At 41.9% G+C, this 25,668-nt stretch overlaps 1 protein-coding gene across 1 annotated transcript in view; it reads left to right on the top strand.

Annotated features, from left to right (window-relative positions):
- Dipk2b (divergent protein kinase domain 2B) overlaps window positions 1-21,366 on the top strand; it is a 42,384-nt gene extending 21,018 nt beyond the window's left edge. The window contains exons 3-5 of the mRNA XM_036174647.1: window positions 16,103-16,276; window positions 19,023-19,311; window positions 20,411-21,366. Of these exons, the coding sequence (XP_036030540.1) occupies window positions 16,103-16,276; window positions 19,023-19,311; window positions 20,411-20,751 (804 nt within the window). The 3' untranslated portion in view covers window positions 20,752-21,366. The remainder of the gene's footprint in view (window positions 1-16,102; window positions 16,277-19,022; window positions 19,312-20,410) is intronic.
- Window positions 21,367-25,668: the final 4,302 nt, after the last annotated feature.

Raw genomic sequence — 25,668 nt, 5'->3', positions numbered from 1 at the left:
CCCAGGATCCACCTGTCTCCATGCCCCAACTCTCAGGTTACAGATGTATGTCACCATCCCCAGGTTTTATATGGACAATGGTAATCCAAACTCAGGTCCTCATGCTTCCACAGAAATCACTTTATGCATGGAGCCAACTCCATAAGCCCCACAATTATTGTATTTTAGCATTAGTTATCATTAACCTTTTACTGTGACTAATTTATAAATTAAACTTTTTCAGAGTTCTTTGGATATTGGGAGAAGCATAGTTCATTTAGAATTACTTTATCTAGAATTGGTGCTATATATGGTTTTTCTCACACACAGAATAGCTTAGATCAACCTATCTGCAAATAAGAAACAAATGCTTTTCCTGTAAATGTGGCTTGGCTCAGAGGCCTCTGGACTAGCTGTTTCTGTATGTATGTTCACATATCATAAAGAAAGCAGAGGCTAAACATTGTAATTACAGAATACTTTCTATATATAAAGGAAGTTACATAGGAGAAAAAAAATTGCAGAACCAGTTTATGTATTATGTTTAAAAAGTATTTATTAGGCCATAAAACCTCTCAATAAATTTTTTGGAACTAGAAATATTAAAGACAATTTTCTCACATCAAAATGCAGTAACATCAGATAAAAATGAAAAGATAAGAAAAACAAGGATTTAACAGCATTATCTTTAGATCACAGAGCAAATTACTGAAATTGTAATATGGAGAATATAACAATGAGGAAAATTCCACATTACCACTATGTATATGATTTATTAGTCTTTACAAAATCACTGTTGAGAGGAAAATCAGAAAACAGTGCAGCGTTGTGTTGGGCAGCTGTCAAAAGAGTTTGGTCATTCATATGGAAGACTAATACAAAAAGATACAAAGTGCATGTTAGTCCAGTCCCAAATCAAGGCCACTTACAGTAGACATAATTTTTCCAACTCTCCTCTCCAAATATTATCTAGACTTCTACAGAAGGCATAATTCCTAAACCTTTCCTGTCTGTTAAGGAGCAAATTTACTCTCAGTTTATAAATGACAACAGGCCACAGAGCAAGATCAAAATAGATTTCTGAGGCCAATAAGATAGCTCAGTGGATAAAGGCACTTGCCACCAAGCCTAATGACCTGAATTCAATCGCAGGAATCCACATACTGGGAGAGAACTGACTCCCACAAGGTATCCTCTGACCTCCACATAAGTGCCGTGTCATGTGCTCCTATTATATACACACTAATTAAATAATTCAAGTTTTTGAGAGAGGAAGGAGGATTTCTTAGGGTGGCACAGTTTTAGGGTCCATCACACTGGGGATGGAATAACTACAGGAGTAGGAAGCAGCTAGATTTCTGTCATACATGTCATAGGTTCTTGAAACATCACCAATTGAAGAAAGTAAGGTAAAAACAACAACAACAACAAAAGGGTTGTCTACCTTACCATACAATGACAGAAAATGCCTTCTTTCAGGAAAAAAAAAAAAAAACTGTTTTCTTGGGACAGAAGTCCCCTAAAAATTCACTGTCAACCTATCTTCTTGTAACTTTCATGAATATAAATTATTTCTACTCAATTCCCCTAAAGCCTTCCTCCTAAATTGTATCTCTAGTCTAAACATCCCCAGTTCTATTTCCCATCTGCCCATTGCCCTCATATTGAAGTGTATTAATCTTTATATCAACTAAAAATTCTGTGGCTAGATTTTAGTTTATAAAAACAGAACATTTCATTTATCCCACTAAATATTATCCTAGATTAAATCCATTACTCTAGTCTATCAGCTTAATCCTGATTCAAAAAAGAATCTTATTTATTTATTTTTATTTTATGCGTGTGTGTTTTGCCTCTGTGTGTGTGTGTGTGTGTGTCTGTGTGTGTGTGTGTGTGTGTGTGTGTGTGTGCACGCACTACATGTGTACTAGTGCCTGCAGAAACCAGAGGCAAGTTTTTGTGTCCCTGAAATCCATATGGTTGTGAGACAGCATATGAGTACTGGAAAACAAACCTAGGTCCTCTGGAAAAGCAGCCAGTGCTCTTAACTGCTGAACCATCTCTCCAAACTCCCAATTCTGATTCTGTCTCATACTACTATCATCCCAAGTACACATCATCTTCAGTTTTAATTAACAAAACTTTAGTTTTAATTGTTAAAATTTTTATACAGGACAGAGCCAGAGAAAGCCTTATTGTTCCATGGAAATTTATCTATCATTTTTTAGGCAAACCCAGCTAGACAATTATCTTTGTTTTGTTGTAGCCAAAATGTTTAGTGTTATACTAAGAATCACTGTTCAGTATCTCACTAAGTACATATATTCTAAGTTCTTTGCATTTCTGAGATTTAAAAAAATCAAATCACCAGGTTAAAAAAGGAAGTCAGTCAGGAAATAATTTACTAACAGAATTCTCAGTGTCTCCATAATATCAAGTCTCCTCCCAGAAGTTGCTAAATCATCCCACTAAAATCTTATTTTAGAGATATTTACCATGATCCATGATGAGCATATTAGTCACCAATTTCTCTAATCCACCGCTGGCTCCTTTGTAATATCAAAAATGAGTTTTTTGAGTCTTTTCTGATATTTGCATCCACTGCCCATAGTTCAGAAATACTGTTGCAAAGTTTCTGAGGGTCTTTGTGCCAGGGAATTGGTGCAGAATAATAGAAGCTTGTTTGGTGCAGCTGCCTTTCCATTCCTGCTCACTATACTTTGTCCCACCCTTTTCAGATAAAAGCTTCATCATCAAGCAGAGAAGGCAGTCAAACATTAAACAAAAGCAGAGCCTTCAGTTTGTTGGCCACCAAAATTCTTCCCATGACCCTATTCAACAAGTTTTTGCTGTTTTGTTTTGTTTTGATTTGATTTGATTTGATTTGATTTGATTTGATTTGATTTGATTTTTAACCTCTGTACAATGCCAAGTATTGAGATTGTTTGGTTTTGGATCTGCTTTTTTTGTTTGTTTGTTTGGTTGGTTGGTTGGTTGGTTGGTTGGTTGCTTTGGCTTGGTGTTGTTGGAACAAGGTCTTGCTATTTATCTCAGACTAGCCTTAAACTCATGATCTTCCTACTTCAGCCTCCTCAGTGCTGGAATTTCAGGCATGTGTCACCATACTCAGCTCAAATAGCTATTTTTAAAGACTTATAATTAAAGTATAAAGTGTCATCACGTCATGGTATGTATCCATGTTATCAATAGTTTGTTTTCTTTTTTCTAGAAGTATAATAATTTGCTTTTGATGATACAAGTTACATATTCTGCCACTGATGAACACTGGAGTTACATTTACTTTGGGCTATTGCCAATTGAAATTGATGTCAACATTCTTTTTTAAATATATTTACATACATAAATACAGAAATTTTAAGTATATTGGGTAAAATTTAACATGTGGGTTCATTCAGAGACATCAATCACAATAAGATCCTGGATGTTTCTGGCTCCTCAGAAGGCTTTTTCATGTTCCTTTCCCAAAAAGGTCCCTTCTAGAATGATAAACCATCCCAACGTGCTCAGAAGTACTTGATTTTAGCAATGAAAGTACAATATCCCAGGCAACTTCTCAAACCCAGTTCAACTGAAGCAGTAGTTCATGCTGAAAGTAGTCACTATTCTGGGCTGAACCACCTTAAGTAATTTTTGCTTGTTTTTGAACTTCATTTAAATGAAATAATACAGTATTAGAATATTATCAAGTCATGGTATATATCCATACTATCAATAGTTTGTTTTCTTTTTCTGGAAGTGTAATAGTTTACTTTTGATGATACAAGTTACATATTCAGCCATTGATTGAGTCGCATTTACTTTGGGCTATTGTCAATTGAAACTGATGTCAACATTTTTATCTATCTATCTATCTATCTATTTATTTTACATCCCAGTAAAAATTATTTGTTTGTTTGTTTGTTTGTTTTACATCCCAGCTGCAGTTTCCCCTCCCTCCTCTCCTCCCAGTCCCTCTTCCCTGTCCCCACTCTGTTCCCACCCCCCACCCCAATCCACTCCTCCAGTTTCTGTCCCATGAATATCAACAAAACATGGTATATCAAGTCGCAGTAAGACTAAGAACCTCTCCATATATTAAGGCTGGGCAAGGTGACCCAGTTTGAGGAGTAGGCTTCGAAAAGCCTGTAAAAGAGTCAGAGACAGCCCCTGTTTCCACTGTTAGGAGTCCTACAAAAGGACCAAGCTACAGAACTGTAACATATATGCAGAGTGCCTAGATCAGTCCCATGCAGGCTCCCTGGTTGTCGGTGAGTCCTTATGAGTCCCAGGCTAGTTAATTCTGTGAGTTTTCTTTGGTGTCCTTGACCCCTCTGGCTCCTACAATCCTTTCTCCTCCTCTTCTGCTTGATTCCCAGAACTCTGCCTAATGTTTGGCTGTGGGTCCGTATCTGTTTCCATCAGTTGCTTGATTCCTCTCTGATGACAATTGGACTAGGCACAAATCTGGTTACAGGAGATGGCCAGTTCAGACTATGTATCTACTTTTGCTAGGAGTTTAAGCTGGGGTCTTCCTTGTAGATTCCTGGGAGATTCCCTTGCACCAGATTTTTATCTGACCCTGAAATGCCCCCCTTTCCAGTATTCTTTTTCAGTACTCTCCCCCTCTGTACCATCCCCCCAACCTGATTGCTCATGTTCCCATCCCAACCAGCCCTCAGTCCACTCACGAAATCTCTTCCATTTCTCCTTTACAGGGAGATCTGGGTGTCCCCCGCCCCTTGAACTCTCCTTGTTACCTAGCCTCTCTTGTGCTGTGGATAGCAGCATGGTTATCCTTTATTTTACAGCTAATATATCTGTTTATGAGTGAGTACATACCATGTTTGTCTTTCTCAGTCTGGGTTATCTCACTCAGAATGATGGATATCAACATTCTTGTATGCGCCTACAGTTGAACTTAAGCATGTCAAAGTGAATTTCCTGGGTCATAACATAGCATATGGACAGATCTTAAGGGACTGCCAAACAGTTTTCCTATATGCAGTATGCAATATATGCTTCTGCCTATATGTAATGAAAGAGAGGGTACTGGCTGCTCTTTCCTGTCTTCATCAGCTCACTATTGTTAATTTTGAACTTCAAGAATTTTAGTGGGTGTCTAGCAGTATCTCACATGGTCTCACTTGCATTTTCTGATAACTTATGATGTAGGGCCTGTTTTCATGTATTTATTGGCTTCTTTGATCTTTGATAAGGTACTTAAACTTGTCCATTTTGTAAGGTTTTCTGTGTTTGTTATTGATTTTCACAAGTTACATAAATTATATTTATGTTTTGAATACAATTCCTTTATCAGATATGTGTATTATAAGTAGCTTCTTAAAGATCTCTTTATTTCTGCATAGACCTGCCAGTATGAAGAAGATTCTTCCAACCAAGTGATCCTTCTTCACAGCACCCTCAGTCTCTTCACTGGGAGATAGAAAGGCAGGCTAGTCTCTGTTCATTAGGAGGCAGAAAGGCAGGCCAGGTCTCATAATCTGAGACTAGAACCAGGAAACATATTAAACTTTCAATGACCTACCCACGGTGACCTACCAGCTAGGTCTCTACCTCTTAAAAGTTTCACAATCCCACACCTAGGTAACAAATGTTCAAAACATGAGCCTGTGGAGAACATTTTCAATCCAAACTAATAACAGTATTAGAAATGATTTATAGATGGGTTAGCATCTATAGAAGGATGAAAGCCTAGGTTTTCTGTAAATACTTTGATATTTTACACAAGTGACTTGTAATACCTATAGGGTAGTACTGGCCCTAATCCCCCTTGGATACTGAGGAAACACTATAGTCATAAAAATTCATAGTCTTATCCAGCATTGTGGTGCATGCCTTTATTCCTAGCACTCAGGAGGCAGAGGCAGGTGGCTCTCTGAGTTTGTGACCAGCCTGGTCTACAGAGCTAGTTCCAGGACAGGCATGGCTATTACACAGAGAAACCCTGTTTTGAAAAAAATTATATATATATATATATATATATATATATATATATATATATGTGTGTGTGTGTGTGTGTGTGTGTGTGTGTGTGTGTGTGTGTTGGAGTTGTAGATCAGTTGTAGAGTACTTGCTTAGCATGTGCAAAGCCGTGAGTTTTATACCCAGCACTATAAAATAATAAAACAAAATATTGGGAAATTAAGGAGGTGAAAATCACCTATAACAGAGGCAACAACTATGAACATATTTCAGTTCTTCCTTCTAGACTTTTTCTAGTCATATTTAACTTGGCTACAGATGAGTTCTACATGTAATGTTCCCCTATGGCTTTATTGAATATCCCATACTAGTCCCCTTGCTATTGGAATGATAAGCAGCATTTCATCATGTTGATACAACACAGTTCAATTTACTATTGTTGAATGTTGTTAGTGCTTGATTTTTTTTTCACTTATCAAAAGACTTTGTCTGAATCTTTTTTTTTTTTTTTTTTTTTAGCTGAGGATCGAACACAGGGCCTTGCGCTTGCTAAGCAAGTGCTCTACCACTGAGCTAAATCCCCAACCCAACTTTGTCTGAATCTTATTATGTCCTTGAAGCATTTTCAAAGCTTCCACATACTGACTACTTTCTCTGGGCCAAGCACACTTCATACACATTGGTAATGGTTGATCTTTGGTGCCTGAGACATTCTTGTTCCCATTTTATAGATGCGGAATCTAAGACATGTGTTCAAAGTTTACAGAGCTAGTAAGTTTCGGAACTTGGATTTGAACACAGGCCTTTCTCCTGACTCCAGAAATTACAACCTTAAACACTGCCTACTCTCTGTTGCTTCATTATGTTACTGTAGTAGAACTACTGAGCACAAGGATGTGAGCATTTTTATACTAGAGGGTGTGTGTGTGTGTGTGTGTGTGTGTGTGTGTGTGTGTGTGTGTGTTGCCATATCAGAGGACAATTTGCAGGTATTGATTCTCTCCTTCCACCATGTGGGTCCCAGGCATCAAACTTGGAAAGTGTTGAACCATCTTGCCACCTGCCCCTCCTACTAAAACTTTTAAAGTGTGCTCATAGCATCTTCATGAACCATAACCTTTGCCTCTAAGATTATGTACACTAACTACAAAATCTAAAGTCTTAAACATAGCATTCAAGAGACTCACTGTTTGTTTCCAGCTTGCTTTTCCAGTCTTCTCCTTGGGTAACTCCATGTCTGTATCTTCCAGGCCAGAGATACCCTTGAACTCTATTCCTTTTTTCTTTTATTCTTTGTTTAGTTCTGACCCTTAATCCTGAAATGCATTGACATGAGAATCCACCTACCCAAATCCTGATTTACACCTCCCATAGCATTTGTCACAGTAAATTTTGTGACAGACATTTTACTCTGGCTCACAAGAATACCAAATCCTTAGAAATAGGGACCTTCTTTTATGTATCTGTATGACTCCTACTTTATATAAGATACTTCACATAAATTTTGACAAAGTTTTGTTGAATGAATGACTAGCTGCACCCTCAGTGTGAGCTTTTTTCCTTACATATGTGCATGACTGGAGTGGTCTGTTTGGGTTGGAGGAAGAGTTTCCCAATTCTTTCTGATTGTATGTGAAATGCAATGGCAGGAGCTGAACCTAGATATAACCACAGTGAGTTTGGACTGCTAACGCTTCCTTCTGGAGGGCAGGGGGCTTTGTGACCTCTCTTTCTCCTTTGCTTCTGAGACTACTATCTCACGCTCAGGAAGCTCCTTACTTTTTTTCTGCCCTCAGTCCTTCATTCCACCATTAAAAAAAAAAGACAAAGAAGATGGTACTCCATGAAGCCACACAGGGCGCACAGGAGCGAGGATACTAACAAGAAGGAATATAGGGTTAAGATAGAAAGTGGTAAGAAGATGCAAAGGCTGGGGCTATAGCTCAAAAAAAGATCACTTGCTTAGGAGGTGCAAGGCCCTGAGGTCCATCCCCAGCACTAAAGGAAAAGTCCCATGATTCTACCTCTCTGTTTGAACCTCCTGTGTAGCACAGTCTCACCTGAAGGGATCAAGGAGGCTTGGAGAAAACCTAGCAGCACCCTCCCACTATTAGGCCAATAAAAGTGCTTTTCTGACAATCAGAATTCTCAGGGCCTCCTGGGCCTGAGTTGCCAGCCACATGTAACTTCCTATTTTTTTTTTTTTAATTATAAGAAGAAAAGAGAAAATTCCATAGAAAGAAATGGCCCAGTAGAGAATTATGATCCACATTAGCATACCTGAATCAAAATGACAGATCATTAAATAATGTTTTACTCTGCACCAACTGCCCTGCCTACCCCAGCTGTCAGCTGCTTAGCCTGCCACAGTGATGATTTCATCTGGCACAGTGAAAATCTTTGAGCAATCCACAGATGCTTCAGTGGCAAAGCCCCAGGGCCATTGGGATAGAGGAGGTGCAAGACACACCAAGAGGTGGGAGGAAATAAAGAAGAGTCCCCAGCAGGAGAGGAAATGCAGCTGAGACTTTCACCTGCCAGCTAGTCTAAGATGTTGACCACCCTGTGAGCACAACCAGGTGAGCTTCTGGATACCAATGGCTTGCCAACAAGAGACATGGAAACACAAAGGAGAAGGAGCCTGACTAGAGCTGTGGCTACACAGATACAAAGCATGACAGTATAGGATGTTGAGCTAAGATGGTCCTCTACTTCAACATGACAAGGCAAATCTGCTAAGCAACCGTTTGTTTGCTGGTGGTGCTGATGATGGTTTTTTGGTCTTTTTTTTTTTTTTTTAAACAGGACTCACTCTGCAGCCCAGGCTGGCCTGGGACTTGGTCTTCCTACTTTAGCCTCCCCCATGCTGGGATTAGAAGAGAGTGACACTACATTAAGTTTTGTTTGTGTCTTAATCAGGATTAAGGTTAGGGTTAGGTTAGTTACAGGATCAAAAAGTGTGCTCAAATCAATTAAAGTCAAAAAGGGAGTTAGTATGATCATTAGTCACAATTGTTAATTTGACTGAATTTAGTATAATGTAATTATACTCTGGTAATGACTGTAAGGGTATTTCTAGAGAAGTTTCAGAGGAAGGAAGATCCACCCTGGATGTGGTAGCACCATCCCATGGGCTAGAGACCTAGACTAAATTGTAAAAAAAAAAAAAAAAAAAAAGGAGGAAAGTGAGCTGGACATTCATCTGTCTCTCATTCCTGGCTGCAGATGTGAGATAGTCAAATGTCTTGTGATCCTGCTCTCATGCCTTTGCTGCTATGATGAACTGTTCCTTCAAGCTGAGGCGAAATAAACCTTCCTTTAGTTGTCTCTGTCAGGTAATGAGAAAAGTAACTAATACAATTAATGTGTCGGAAATGCATCCACCTCTGCCTCCTCCAGAGAACTAGAAAGTTGCAAGACATTTCCCTCCATCCACTTATGTCTGTTTCATGGCCCATTTATTTCTTGTATATGTTCATTTCTGGAAGTCCATGCCATGACCTGTGGTGTCAACTGGATCCTTCCATGTTACTTGTGCTTCCTATTTCTCCAATATCACCTGAGGTCACAGTTCCAGAACCAACTACCAGCTGACTTACTCAGCCTCTCAGGATTTGAAGGTTGGGGCAGACACCCCAAGTAAGTACCCTGCATCAGATCAGTCTGTGGACAAAGATTTACTTCTTAAGATTTCATAGCTGTCTACACACTACTAGGTTACAGAAGTATGAAGATCCAAAGTCCTGGCCACAAGGCACCAAATAGCTAAAGAGAGATGTGATGAGCACATAGCCTAAGACCTATGAGGCACAGGCATAGGTGTGCTGTAAGAAAAGGAGTGCCGTAAAGGCCAGGAAACTGCTTGGAGGAGGTGTGGCCTGAAGAGGAAGGATGAGGCAGAGAAAAGGTTGTGTATCTCCTGAAAGCAGCACAAAGGGGATAGAAATAAGGTGGGATTATGGAAAGTTGGAAGTGGCATGACCTGCTGTCATTGTGTTGGAGTTGCAAACATGTGTTGACCAGGCTGGGGCTGGGAACAGGCAGCTAAACATCATTGGTGGCCTACAGGTTGGACAGGAAAGGACCCAGAAAAGGATTAGAAAGGCTTCATGGCAAAAGTAGGTCAAGATGTACCCACATAGAGTGTGGTTCACACAAACTGATGGAGAAAGTAGGGAAGGAATAGTAGATCCTAGTGGTATGGCATGTGCCATAGGAATACAATACCTAGGAGGGGTGTTTCTGGAGAAATGAGGGCACATGAGCTCCAGTTCCTGCATCTAGACTCCCAGACAGTACTGGAGAGAAAAGGCCCAACAAAGACACTAAAGATTCAATACAAAGAGGGAATATGGCCTGGCACTCAGACAAGCCTCGATTAGAATTCTGGCTCTATCACTATATACAAAATTCTGAATCTGTCTTTCAACTCCCTGGCAAACAAATCCCCACTGTGAGCTACCACCAAGTGTGTTCTCCTAAAAGTATAAAAATTAACACAGCAACATATACCCAGCACAGAACAAGCATTCAATAGTATTAGCTACTGTTTCATTCTCACAAAGCCAGCAGGCATAATATCTATTAGCTTTCCATGCTGTTTGACCCATTCAACACACTCATAAGCATGTATCATAATTAATAGGGTTGTTCAGGCTTATCTCAAGTGGCCTCAGTGCATGCTTACTGTACTGATTTCATTGTTAAAATCACCTTTTTGAGTGTGGTGAGAGGAGGAAGACTAAATGAGAAGCAAGTAAAAATGTGGAAGTAAAAGGGGAAAATCCTTGGATAGGGAAGGTTTCAAGGAAAAAGGGAGGAAGCAGATAAAAGAAAGGTTGGGGTTGGGGAGAGGGTCAACCAAAGCTAAGGATGTATGGAAAAGCCACAAAGAAACTTACCACTTTATGAGCTAACTGTGATGACTTGATGAGAAATATATAGGCTCATGTATTTGAACACTTGGTCCACAGTTGGTGGGATGTTTGGAGAGGCTATGAAAGGTGGAGCACTGCTGGAGGAAGCTTATCACTTGGACTTTGAGGGTTTATATCCTGGCCCCACTTCCTGCTGGCTCTCTCTGTTGCCTGTGTGTGTATGAAGATGTGATCTCTCAGCTTCCTATTCTTGTTGCCATACATCATTTCCCACCATTATGGACATATGTCCCTCCAGAACCTTAACCCAAAATAAACCCTTTCTTGTATAAATTGTGTATGTGTATATGTGTGTGCAGATTATATTTATTAGTTATTTTTATATTGCTATGATAAAACACCATGACCAAGGCAATTTATAAAAGAAAGTATTTAATTGGGCTTAGAGCTTCAGAGGGTTAGAGTCCATGATGGTGAAGTAAAGACATGGCAATAGGAACAACTGAGATCTCAAATCTTAAACTGCAATCTGGAAGCAGAGATCACATTGAAAACAGCATGAGCCTTTTGAAACCTCAAGCTCACCTCCAGTGACACACCTTCTATAATAAGGCCACATTTCCTAATCCTTCCCAACCAGTTCTACCAACCAGAGACTACATATTTAAACAGAGCCTATGGGGCATCTGTTCTCACTGAAACTACCACACAGTTTAACATGGATCCCAGAAGCCCAAAGTTTTTCCTTTCTTTTCTTTAATCCTTTCTTTCATTTCTCCCCATTTTTTTTTTTTTTTTGGTTTTTCAAGACAAGATTTTGCTGTATAGCCCTAGCTGTCCTAGAACTTCCTCTGTAAACCAGGCTGGCCTCGAACTCAGGGACCCACCTGCCTCTGCCTCTCAAGTGCTAGGATTAAAGGCATGTGCCATCATGCCTAGCTCTAGAAGCCATAGTTTTTCAAACCAAAATATGAGTAGCCAGTGGAGGATAGCTCCCTATGAATTTTTAGCCAGCTAGTTAATCTCTTGAGCATCCCAAAACAATAGAGGCTATGTCATTGTTCTTGGTTGTTCACTAGAGCTAGACAGTAAGACTCAATTGCTGAAGACACCACACATTCCATATACCAAACTGAAACAGAACTAGAAGCTTCTTCCCTGTTGGCTAATATTCATAGTACTGGAGAGTACTGTGTAGGCCGTTGGGTGATAAAAGTCATAAATAATCTAACCTGTCTGTGGACCCTGCATGCTAAAATGATGAATTGCCTGGCAAGACATTCCCAGTGGGGCAACAGTGACATGGATGCTCTGGGAGTAACCAATCACTTCTTGATCATATCTTGATCATAATCATTTTTAGGAAGAAATACATGCCCAACACTTGGCCAAAAGTCTTGGACTAGGGAGGCCTTATGGTGGAATCTACTACTGATGTTTTTCTAAGTGCCTTCCGAATATTGATGTTTATATCCACATGCTAGCACAGTTCTCAGATTTGGTCAGAAAAGCCTCTTTTGGCAGTGGGTGATGGTCAAAGCAGGGACCCATAACTGGTCAAAGTGTTGAGAATAAGTAACTTCTGAGTGCTTAGATCAAGATGGGACACCTGTGTGACCCTTCCCCCTTTAAAATGCAGAGAGTGTTGAGGAAGAGGGGGTGGAAGTATTGTGAGACCTAACCAGGAGGAGTGCAGTAGAGTACTGTCTTCTGGATATGACCCAGCTATGCAATCAGGAATACACAGAGGCTGTGACTGCCTGTGTGGGCAGGGGAAGGGAAGGAAGGACACAAGGGTAGGAGGGAGACTAATTGGAAAGAAGGGGTCAAGAGAAGTAGAGGAGAGGTGAGAGAGGGTAGCGGGGTGAATATAATCACAATGCATTGTATACAAGTATGATTATCTTTTTAATTAATTAAAATTTTGAAATCACTTCTTTCACTCTCAAAAACAATCAGGTTCAGAAGATAAGAAAAATCACCCCCTTAACAATTATCTCTCAGTTACATGTAAGATAAAGAACTCCCAGGCCAAATAGTCATTAAGTGACAGATCTGTAATTCAAACCTGCCAGCTTGACTGTAAAGGATGTGCTTGTAACTATTTCATCATACTGCATTATGGAGGTCTGTGAAATCCAAACTTGGGGTGAGTGTTGTCTAACCATCCAAGCAGAAATCCCTTCTCAGGTCAGTGGAATACAAGGCTGAATAAAGAGAAATATGCAGTCAGTTTGGAGAAGAAAGACAGAAATGTGTTGGAAGGCTCTGGTCGAGGCAGGAATAAGGATAAAGCCACCTATACAACTTCACACACTCAGGTGGCTCCTCATTACTCATCTCCTGGGAACTTTACCCAGCAACCAAAATGGAACAAAAATCTCAACCCCTCTGCTCCTCAGAGAACAACTTAGAGTCTCTGCAAAGTACCAAGGATCTATACAAACAGAAATCCTGCCTAAGAAAAATGTCACTGGAAGTGAGAGGAGCTGTCTTCCATAGAAACTAAGTCTTTGAGAGAATGAACTTGTGATGTGAGGAATACTTTCCATATTATTTACCCATCCCAGCAAGTCATTCAGGTAATTGAATATGGCTTTAATGTCTGCTCTAGTGTCCTAGACATGCTATCCACTCTAACATGATCTAAGACAAACTACAAATTCGACACTCTCCCTGGGCTCATTTCCTCCTCTACTTCTACCCTTTGCTAGTGACTTTGCACCAGTGACTTAATTTCAAGGAATCTGGGTTGATCAGCCTGTATAGCAGAGAGCAACTTCCTAACAGGGAAGAGACCAATCATAAACCTGCTCTAGCTTATGGATTTCAAAGAAAAACTGAAATAATTTAGGGACCATCTACTTTCAGTTTCCTCTCCCCCATCTAGTACATGCAACAGTGAGCTAAGAAGATGAACTCTGCCTGTAATGTCACCTGTCTGAGAGTAACAAGGTTATTACTGGATTTCTAGATCATCCATGTGGTTATCTCAAAACCATTACCATGCCAGCAGATACTTATAGAATTGTATCTGACACACCAAAACACTCACTGTTGTGTTGGCACTTCAGAGAGAAAAAAACAAAAGAACTTTATTAAAAGAACAAAATTAGAGTAGGCATAGAACTGTCAGTTGTTTATCCTAATAAAGCAAAACAGGAGTTTCCCATTTTGAAGGGAGATTTAACTATCCATAACAATTGAGACAATTATTAAATTTCATTGTCTTAATGGTAGCCCACTGATTAACTGTGATGCATGATTAACCTCAGCTCTGTTTTACAAGCATACTTAACAGCAAAATCATGTAAAAGGTGTTTAGGTGTATAACTGAAAGTAGGTTTATTCAAATTAAAGTTTTCTTTTCTCTTAGAGGCTAGGAGAGCTTGTGAACAGCTAATTCATTCAAAGTAAAACTTCATTTGTTGGACATATTTTTCAACATTCTAAAGCCAGTTGTTGGAGGTAACTTTACTTAAGAAAAGCCAACTTCTAGTCTTAGGGTAAAAAGCCATACTTCTGGTCCTAAATTTTCTTTCTCAAAATAATCAATGTTCTTTTCTTTCATACATTTATATTTCCATCAGAACAAATATTCAGCAGTGATAAATCTTCTTGTTTAGAGCAATATTTGCTTTTGGAAACATGAAGTCACTCAGAACAACCTTGGGTGATTAATATACTAATTAGCTTGAATATGATGTGGTTTTTAGGAACCCAGAATGCTGAATACTTAAAAGAATTTTTTGAAGGTTCATTCTTGTGAGGTGAGAGAAAAGGCATCGCTATCTTCCTGAGGCAAAGGTTAAGTTTTAGTAGGTTCAGGACTTCCTACCTTAACCCACTGCCTTTGCTTCACTGCCTCAGTAAAGCCACAGTTCCCTTAACTGGTAAAGCTGCTTGGCTTCCCTGGAGCAATGAACAAAGACTCAGTGAGCCCACTCTCTGGAAAAGGAATTTGTGGCAATGCTGTCTTAGTCTGTTTTCTATTGCTATACATGAACACCACCTCCCAATTTTTAAAGAATAGCTGTTTGTTTCACTAATAGTTTTAAGGTTATAAAAGTTCAAAAATTTGATATTAGCATCTAGTGTGGGCTTTCATGCTGTATCATGACCTGGCAGAGGCATCACATCATGAGACAGAGCAAGCATGCTAGCTTAGGTCTCTCTTCCTCTTCTTAAAAATCCACTAATGCCATTATTAGGACTACCCTCTTGACTTTATCCAATCCTAATTACCACTCAAAGATCCTGCCTCCAAATACCATTAACGTATGACTTTGGGAATTAAAGTTCTGATCATGAAATTTGAGGGACAAAGTCAAATCACAGCACCATCTCTGACTTAGAATTTAATATGGCAGTTTAAAGCCCCAGGCTTTAGAATGAAACAATGTTGTATTTTTTTATTCTAAATTTTTCTTTCATAAGTCCCCAATCACTTTGGCTCACAGCATCTCTTACTTTCTCCATAGTTCTATCATAAACCATCTTTGTCAGATGGGTCTCCAAATCTAAATCTTCAAAGGGAGTCTGGGTAATGAAATAACTTTACCAACTGCCCCCACTAGGAAGAGTCCTTACATTGGACCTTCTGTATCCATCAAAGACAGCCTTATCCTCCTTCTCTAAGCAGATAGCCATGGGAAAGGAGCTTCCACTAGAAGTACATAGACAGCACATACAGCTGGTACTGTTCATTCTCTTTTTAAGCTATCCTTGCTGTGTGGGAGCAGAGAGAGAGAGAGAGAGAAAGCAAGCTTCAAACTTTCAGAGAGGCAGAGCTGGCCTCCACGCCCCCAGTGCCCCAATTTCTGCATAGCCCACTGTGCCCTCTCCTACCCCAAACTGCAGGAGTGTTCTATCCTCTGTGCTCCACCCAGGAGTCTCTATCTTTTTTCTCAGGATCTTCCTCAACTACCCATGGATCTTTCCTCCACCATCCATCTGGACTCCTAATCTGATGTCCATGTCCCTTACAAGAGTCCAGCAACTCAGCTTTTTGGAACCTGCTTCCTATGGTGGCATGCCTCACTCAGCCTTGATGCAGTGGGGAGGAGCTTGGTACTGCCTCAACTTGATATGCCATGCTTTGTTGGCTCCCATGGGAGGCCTTACCCTTTCTGAAGAGTGGATGGGGGGTAGAAAGGAGATGAGTGGGGAGGGGAAACTGTGATTAGTATGGAAAAGGAAGGAAGGAAGGAAGGAAGGAAGGAAGGAAGGAAGGAAGGAAGGAAGGAAGGAAGGAAGGAAAAAAAAACTCCTCCCCATCCTGGGTCTCTCTCATGTGTCTGCAGGGCCTGCCCAGTCCCTTCCTGCGCTGCCCTTCACAAAGACTCTTGGATCGTGTGGTTCGACGCTATGCTGAAGTGGCTGACGCTGGCAGCATCTTCATGGACCATTTCACCGACCGTGACAAGCTGCGGCTCCTCTACACACTGTCTGTCAATGCACACCCCATCATTCTTCAGGTACTCAGTGACCCCACACACACAAGCCCTCCATGTTATGTTACCATTGAACTTTCAGAGACCATCCTTGGGTTGTTGTTTTTTTTCTCCTCTTCTTTCTTCATGTCATGGGGCCACAAATCTGTATTAGTACATTTTGCAGTATCAGGTAAGTGTTTGACCGTCTTGGCAGCTAGTGAGGAAAGAGGTATGGGAATGCAGAGCTGGGGGTGTGAGTAGCAGGGAACAGCAGCCAACTTTATAAGTTGAGGCAGCCAGGAAGGGCTTTGTGAAGGGAGGCGAATTTAATCTCTGCCACTAAGTAGTGATAAATAAGATTTGAGTAAGCTCAGGGACTAGTGAAACAGCCACCCAGAGATGTACCTTGAAGCTGTGTTTGGAAAAGAGAAAAAAAAACTATAAGTGACATAATTGAAAAATGGTCAAAAAATGAGGATGTATTGGGACCTGGGGACAGACTTAGTCAAAAAGATAGAGACACTTATTATGTTAACAGACATCCATAGAATTTGTGGAGCTAAATCCCCTAGACCAAGGGTCAGGACAAGGACACCTAAGTCACATAATGAAGTCGGAGGGGAGGAGAAGACTAAAAGGTGGAGGAATGGGTCAGAGACGAGGAGGGAGAGAGAATAGTAAGGAGAAGGGAGGAAAGGGAGAGAGAAAGCTGGACATGGTGGTATAGACTGTATAATGAAATCATCTTTTAAAATACCATGATATAAAAACACGGGTAGAGAAAAAAAGAGCCACAACAAAGACAGTTCCTAAATATTTGCCAAAAAGCTAATGGTTGACTACACAAGGAAGACTGTTGAAAGTTATTGGATTCTTGCTGCATGCCAGGTGTTGTGCTGAAGATTTGCTCTATTGTCAGTTCCCACTACAAGCCCCCCAGAATGATATTATGATTCCCACTGGGGCTCAGAAAAAAAGAAGTGTCTTAGCCACCATTAGCCATGAAACCTAAACCCAAAGATGTCTGACATCAGAGACAACAGACACTGTACTCTACCCACTAAACCCTGCCCAGTGTCTGCTCAGGGGTCTTCTTGGAGATCTGTTACTCACAATTCTAACTTTTGTTGGCATCTTGATTACCCCAAGGTCTGGCTCCTGAGAGATTTGACCTGGGACTGAGACACTCCACTCAACCCTGGGCTTTACACAGAAAGAGTGTGGTATGAGACTAAGGAGTGGCTTTGTACATTTAAACAAGGTCCAGGTTGTCCCTTGGAGACACATAATATGTAAGGTTCCCCAGTTATGGGAAGCTCATAGAGCAAAGAGCATGATTCTTTATAATGTGACTTATAAGGGGTAGAAGATACCAGAAAATTAAGAGAGAGAGAGAGAGAACTTTGAAGTCTACTTTTTGTTTTATTTTCTGTAGTTCTGGGGATGGGACCCAGAGCCTTGTGTGTGCCAGATAAGCAGTCTGCTACTAAGATGTACCACCCAGACTTACTTTGTTTTATTAAAAAGGTAAACAAAGGGGAAAGAGGTGTTCATAGTTTTTGTTATCAGTTCTAGACACAGCTTCAATGAAAAAATGATCAACAGTTGAGATTCTAGCATGGGCAGGGAATATTTCACATGGTCGTACCAATAGATGAATATAGGTGGTCAATGGTTACTGAGAGAAAGAGAATCAGTCTTTTCAATGGACAAAAAAACCCACATAGATTGTCCAATTCCAAATGGTCAGCTCTGGTCACATATACATATGAGTAACACTAAATGGACTCGTGTGATTATATATGTATCTATGAGTAGCAGTAATAAAGAACAGATCATGAATTTTCAAAAAGGAAGGGGAACACGGGAGTTAGAAGGGGAGGGATGGGAGTGATAGAGATGCAGGGTTCATTTATGAAGTACTAAAACAAAAAAAATGCAAAAGACCTATTTATTTTTTAAAAAAAAATGGTCAAGAAAAATCCAGCTAGGATTCCCTCCTCACTTTCCACCTGCCAAATCCACAAGTTGAGAGCTTTTACAAAGAAACAGGCTTGCTGTGCTTCCCACAAGTGTAGAAGAGTCTTTGCGTGTGTAGTTACCTGAGCCACACAGATTTGCTCAACCTAGCAGTGGGGACAACCACCTGAATTATTCTTGTCCTATCCCAGAACCAGACACTTGTATTGTTCTGTCTATTCATTCATTTATTCATGAGCTCTGTTGACCAAAACTGCTCTCAACCCTCCTGCATCCTCCTCCTCAACAGCTGGAACTATAGACACACATGATACCCTGTTTGTAATGTTTTTAATATTATTTTTTTATTTGTCTTTCAGTTGCCCTGAAGTTGATATTTTGTTATTTTTTTTCCATGGTCTCTTCCTAAGCAGTGGTACCTTGGAAAGTGTACACTAATCATATTGTTTAATGACATAACTTAAAAGATATTCCCTGAATCCTGGATACCACTGAAAATCACAAAAGGTTGGTTAGCATTCTCAGCTCCCACTTGGAGCAACTTGCAAAATCTGATACACTGCACTAATGAGAACAGCCTCCTTCCTAAATCCTTCCATTAGCAATACACTACAAAAGTGGGAGAAGGGCAGGGGCCTTACAATGTTCCAAAAGGTATAAAAAGATGGAGAAATGTTTTGCCAGAATGTTTTGAGAGCCAGGCTGGCAGTAAGACTTATTTGTGTGGGCTGTGGGCAAGAGGTAGAAAGCAAGCTGCCTATGTGAGATTTCTCTATGTGTCTAATGCCTGCTCCTTCCGGCTTGGCAGATCTTCCCTGGGGCAGAGGGCTGGCCACTGCCCAAGTACCTGGGCTCCTGTGGTAGATTCCTGATCAGTACAAGCACCAGACCACTGCAAGAATTTTACGATGCACCTCCAGAGCAAGCTGCTGACCTTGCCTACCAACTCCTTGGGGTCCTGGAGTCCCTGAGGAGCAATGATTTGAACTATTTCTTCTACTTCACCCATGTTGATGCAGACATGTTTGGCATCTTTGACAATGGGCATCTGTTCATCCGGGATGCCAGTGCACTAGGCATCATCGACAAGCAGGAAGGTACTCAGCATGGGCTTGACTAAGCATCTGTCAAGTGGATGTCAGGATGACCAAAGCTAAGGAGGGGTGACCTGGGCCTTTATACTCTCTGTATGTCACAGAGAAATCCAAGTTTTAGGAACAAAGAACAATGTCCCCTCATGCCCATCTGAATTTGTTTCATCTTCATTTCTGAAGGGAAAGTGAACTTGGCCTTGCCTATAAGGAGCATTGTCCATGGTGGTATGGATCCCCACGAGCCTTCCCAGGGCAATTCTAAATCGCAATCACATAGAAGTCACAGGCCCCTCTCCCCCTCAGAGCCTTCCTTGTCAGATGCTCTTAGCCTTGATCTCAGGGATAATTTCTGGCCTGATGCACTAGTACGCTTTGCAGTGAGTGTTGACATATTGACTCTGTAAAGTTTGAAAACAAGAAACCAAATGAGGTGTGTGAGAAAGTCAGCTAGTGTTCTAGAGACCATTAAGCCCCAGTTTCTCAAGGTTACCAAATTTGCTGAGCCCAATAACAGGACCAAAGATTTTCCCATTTCTGACACTTTTTTTTTTTTTTAACAAACTCTGCAAAGATAGAGAAAACAAACTTTTTCCTCACTTCCTGATTTGCCTTTATTAAGAAGAATAAAATTAGAAGAAAGGTTGGTTCCAGAATATTCAGGCTATTCAAACATCAGTCCCATTGCAACCTGATGAATGCATGTTCTGGATGACATGTTTTCCTCCCTGACTTTCTATCCTAAATGTGCAATAAGACCAATCCTAATACCATCCTCACCTCCCTAATTCAGTAATAACAGGAAAGTGACAGTGTGTTTATAATTTCTACAATTGTAGACCAGCTTCTAGTAGGGACAAGTGGATTTCCTACGCTTGGGCCTTAGCCTAATTGTAGGACATTGTTACTCAGTGCTGTTCTCCAAAGGGGCTGTTGTGTTCCTGAGTCCTAAATCTTCTGGTGACAGGGCAATGCTTGGAGATTAAAGCACTTCACTTAGCAGTTCTAATTGGCAGTCCTCCCTCCCCACCCCCTCTTCCCTCCCCATCCCCTCCCCTACAAGAGTAGGTTGTACAGTATCTGATATTTCCCATTTCTCTCCTAGGCAGTCAAGCAGCTGCCAGGACTGGAGAGAAGGAAGACATTTTTAGCTGCCTGGTTTCTGGCTGCCAGGTCCAGCTGTCCTCCTGTGACACTGTCCCTGAGAAGCAAAGCCTGGTGCTGGTGTGTCAACAGTTGCTGCCTCAACTTCTCCAGGGCAAGTTTCCCTCCCCTATACAAAAGGAAATAGACTCTGCTCTCAGCCTGTGTGGCAAAGATGCCAGCACAGACATGGAAGTGTTGGGGGCCACCAGCCAGCTGAAGGACATCTTGAGATCACTGAGAACCTGCGATCCTAGATTTGCCTACCGCTACCCAGACTGCAAGTATAATGACAGGTTCTGAGCGGCTGGGGCCTAACTATCCCGGGGGACAATCCACAAGCTCTTTCATGTCCCTGGTTGAATTGATGCCAAGTTGGAAGAAGCAATTTTAAACATTTAAGTATATTCCTTTCCTAAGAAACACTCGAAACTAGTGAAAAAACCTCTAACACTGCATAATTGACACCACTGGCTAGGACACCATGGCAGAATCAGGAGGTGAGCACAGGAAGACCCAGGTGTGAATGTGCCATGTCTTTGAACCTCTACTTTCTCTGTACTCTACCAGGCTTTCACAAGTTAAAGAAAACAGATGCGAGGGGCTCAGACATATAGTTGTGACCTACAAAACATGTGTTCCAGAAGCACATGTCAGGAGGCTGGTATAGGTAGAAGGCAGGGTGAAAGCAGGACTTTAGGCCACTGGAACTTAAGCCCTCATTCCTACTCTCTTGCATCTGTGAGAAGGGATGTGCTCACGCACCACTGGCTACCAAACCCTCTGAGTACCTGGGACTCTTTATGCATGTGTAGAAGTCACCTCAGGAAGTGGGAAGGAGCCAAGGATAAGAAGAGAAGGGGGGCCGGGCACATGCCTGTAATCCCAGCACTTGGGGGAGGCAGAGGCAGGTGGATCTTTGTGAGTCTACAGAGCTAGTCCAGGACAGGCTCCAAAGCTACAGAGAAACCCTGTCTCGAAAACCAAAAAATAAAAAGAAGGGGGACAGCTGAGGTCAATGTGTTTGCTCAGGTCCTCTAAAAGGCAAGTGTCAAAACATGATTACATGAGTTTTCTTAGAGCACGTGCTTATGGGAGAGGAAAGACAGAGGGAAACAGGCAAAGGCTGACCCCCAGCAGAAGGTAGGCAATGCAAGAAAAATTGTCCGGGTGTCTACAAGACCATACACCAAAGGAGCTCCATAGCTCCCATGAATAGATCCCTTTTATTATCCCTGTGTTCTGGAGAGCCAGTATAGGCTATGGTAAGTGTGACTTCCCCTTAGCTGCAGAGACAGATTTCAGAGCACAGCAGCCTAGGGTGAGTGGGTGGGTATCAGATAGGTTCCACTGGTCATTGTAGCTATAGCCTAGGACCAGGGCCTGCTGTCTTCTGCACCATGTACTTCAGTGCAAGGAATCCCAGAATTTTCATCCAAATGTGGCCTTACAAGTTATTATAAAGAAAAAAACAACATTTTTTCAAGGTCAACCAGTATAATACATTTTCCTTAACAGTGACTTTGCTGTACCTTTAAAATATTTGGAACTCTCATCCAATAACTGATGGAAGTGGATGCAGAGATCCTCAGCCAAGCCCCAGGTGGAGCTCTAGGTGTCCAGCTGTCGAGAAGGAGGAGGGACTGCAAGAGCGTGAATTGTTGAATCCAAGATTGCAAAAAGCACAGGGACAAATAGCCAATCAAATGGAAGCACATGAATTATGAACCAAAGGCTGTGGAGCCCCCAGCTGGATCAGGCCCTCTGGATAAGTGAGACAATTGAATAGCTTGATCTGTTTGGGAGGCTCCCATGCTGTGGGACTAGGACCTGTCCTTGGTGTATGAGCTGGCTGTTTGGAACCTTGAGCTTACACGGACACATGCTCAGCCTGGAAGGAGGGGACTGGACCTGCCTGTACTGAATCCACCAGTTTTAAAGAGTCCCCAGGGGTGTCTTGGTCCTGGAGGACATGGGAATGGAGGGGAGGGTCTGGGGGGAAGGTGGGGGCGGGAGGGGGGAGGACAGGGGAACCCATGGCTGATGTATAAAATTAAAACACATAATAATAAAAAAATAAATATAATTTAAAAAAATTTAAATACATGGCTTATGGGTTTCTGTACATGCCTCCTTAACAATCATAAAGGGCTCTTAGACCTTTGCCTAGTCTCTCTACTAGGCCTGTACTCCTGGGGACTAGTCAGTCTACCTCCTTTCTTCTACCTCTAGAAATCAGAACGTGGGAGGTCAGAATACCCAGCTAACAAGCCTCACTGCACACAGAGGCCCAGGGAGGAAGTGATTTGCTGGGATAATGCTGAAACACTCCCTACCAGTTCATTCCCCTGTTGCCTTTCCCATCATTCTCAGACTCCCATCTTGGACTATCAATTCTAATTTCATTCACATTTAAACACTATCTTATGGTATAGTGGGTGACTTTTTGATTTTGCCTTTTGACTGCTCCAGACACTGTCCCCTGGCAACCACAACAGTGAGGATGACAGGCCAAGCTGGTGCAAGAACTGGCTTGTCATGCCTGAGAATCTTTAAAACTGATATCCTCTGGCTGGCTGTTGAGAAGGAAGTCTGGTCACATCTCCTACCTGCAGTATCATGATCTGTTCTCCCTACTGACTCACTTGCAGTATGTGTTCCTAGCCAGTCTCCTGACCAGAACCCAGGAAAGGGGCTACAGCCTTAGACTCTCCAAAGACACACATGAACGTAAGACTGTCCCCAGGACTCTCCAGAACACATGCCAGGCCCAGCCTCTCTCAATAGAACCATTGTGTTTCCACTGGAGACTGTGAGTGACTTTGAGTGAAGCCTCAGGGGAGTTGAAAGATGGGGTTTACCATAACCCTCCTCTTACCCCTCCATGCCATATCAGTGGGAAAGGCAAGAAGGAGGGGACAAATGAAGACCTCTCCTGTGGACCAGTGACCTGAAGAGTGAATCTGCTGAGTCTCAGAAGGAAACAGAGCCCTAGACACCTCCCAGAGAAAGCAAAGAACAAAACTCCCTGAGCACCCCCAGGAGGATAGTGGGATATTTGTTTTTTGTACGAGCTAAAGCAAACTCTATGTGTTTATACAGCTGTGTGCACATCCATGGTGCAGGTCAACAGAGGAAAACTGTTAGGCAAGGCCTAACACTTTGGAGTGGCCTAGAAATGGCTCCCAAGCTAGTGGCTTTTTGCAAGATCAGGAGGTTGAGAAGTCCCTTTTCTCATACATTTTGAGGACAAAGCAGACTTGTTCTTATCATCATGAGTGAAGATCACAGACCCCTCCTAGGCGTTTTCTCCACTCCCTGCCATCTGTTTATTCTCTGCTGCTCCCTATCTGTGATAGACACAGAACAGAGATGCCAGGCCACTTTCTACAAGGAACGTTTCTCTCTCCAGTGCAGGAGTGCAGTTAGCAGGCAGCACTGAACTGACTGCCAGCCCTTTAAATTCTGCCTTGGTCATTCTGTGGCTTCACTCCAGGCCACACCCATCCTAAGGCGTATCCATACCTAGTCACTAGGCTTGGTGAGATGTGATGTCTCAGCCAATTTGGCCCACTTAGCTACAACTCTGATGGGTAATTTTTATTCTAAAACTCTGCGTGCATCAGACCAATATTTTACCGGGCCTGCATCATAGTCTAACTTCCACCACCCCACCTTTTCTTCTTAATTCTTTTCACATGTGTTGGCTAAACAGCTTGTGCCCATATGTGGCCTAAACGGTAGCTCCAGAAAAATATGTCCACATTTTAATCTCCAGAAACTGTGACAATTACCTTATATGGGAAGAGATATGGTTATGATTATCTAAGTAGGTCCTAAATGGCAGTCCTCATATGAGGGAGGCAGGCTTTTAAGAGAGAAGAAGCAGTAATATGAAGACAGGGGTTAAGATTGGAATGAGGGCACTGTAAGCCAAGGACCTCCAGCAGTCACCAGAAGTTGGAAGAGGCAAGGAATGGATCCTCCTCCAGAGGGGACATGGCTCTTATGCTACCCTAATTTCAACCCAGTGAGCCCCAAGTACTGTGAGAGAATGTATAATTCTATTGGTTTGTACCACCTCCTTCATAGTAATTTGTTTAAATACCTGCAGGAATTCAATAGACACTTGAAAGTCTATTTGATTATCAGCTTCCAGAGAGCTCCACCTGTAATACTCATCCACAGTCTACTGTGAACAAATGGGAAGTAATCCTTGGCTAATAGTGTAGTGCACTGAGAGAGTACTTGCTTTGCATGCTTGGGACCCTAGTTTTAGCCCCCAGTACAGCAAAAGCATGACCTGGCATGGGGAAGCATAGGATGTAACTCCATCCAGGGCTGAGGGCTTCCTTACTCCAAAGCTCTAGACATCGTTGAAGACCCTGCTTAGTCTAACATTTAATTTTTTTACTTTTTTTTTTTGAGACAGGGTTTCTTTGTGTAGATTTGCGCCTCACTCTGTAGACCAGGTTGGCCTCGAACTCACAAAGATCTGCCTGCCTCTGCCTCCCAAGTGCTGGGATTAAAGTCGTGCGCCACCACCACCTGGCTAGTCTTACATTTATGCAGAGCCTTTCTTGATAGGCCAGCCACCACAGATCACTTTCTGGAACTTGTCCCTGAAATTCTGGTCCACATGTTTGTGCCTCATTTGAGTGTGGTTTCAGGAAAATCTCTGTCCTGCTTGCCCATCCAACTGGGAGCTTCCCGAGTCTGGGGGTGATATGGGTAACTTTGTGTCCCTCATAACAAGGGAGGGCTGGACACAGAGCAGAGGCTGAGAACAATGAATGCCTTTTTCAGCCCTTCTCTACGTTGTTCATACATCATACTGGCTACCCACCAGATGGAACCACTTCTCAATAGGCAAGAGACAGATGAGTCAACAGTCAAGAGACTTCAATCAGAATATAATTACCACCAGCTACTCTCTACTCCCTGGGATTTGAGTGGAGACATTATTTTGCCAGCTTATATCAGCCACACCTGTTAGCCCGTAGGACTAGATGTATGATTTGTGGGACCCAAAGAAAAATGGAAATATGAGCTAGACCTATACAAAAACAACTAATAGTTGCAAGGTGACACAGCAAAGCTAAGCTGAAGCCCTCTATTGTGTAGGTTACAGGTTCACCAAGCTGGCCCAGAGGACAGAGTGCAGAAACGGATCCTCCTTACACTTGGCATTGAGTGCTGCTGGCATTTGCTGAGGGGTCA

Source organism: Onychomys torridus, chromosome X (genome assembly GCF_903995425.1).
Source record: "Onychomys torridus chromosome X, mOncTor1.1, whole genome shotgun sequence".
In the NCBI taxonomy this organism is placed as follows: Eukaryota; Metazoa; Chordata; class Mammalia; order Rodentia; family Cricetidae; genus Onychomys; species Onychomys torridus.
Note: the sequence above shows the minus strand (reverse complement) of the source record. Positions and strands in the feature narration are given on the sequence as shown.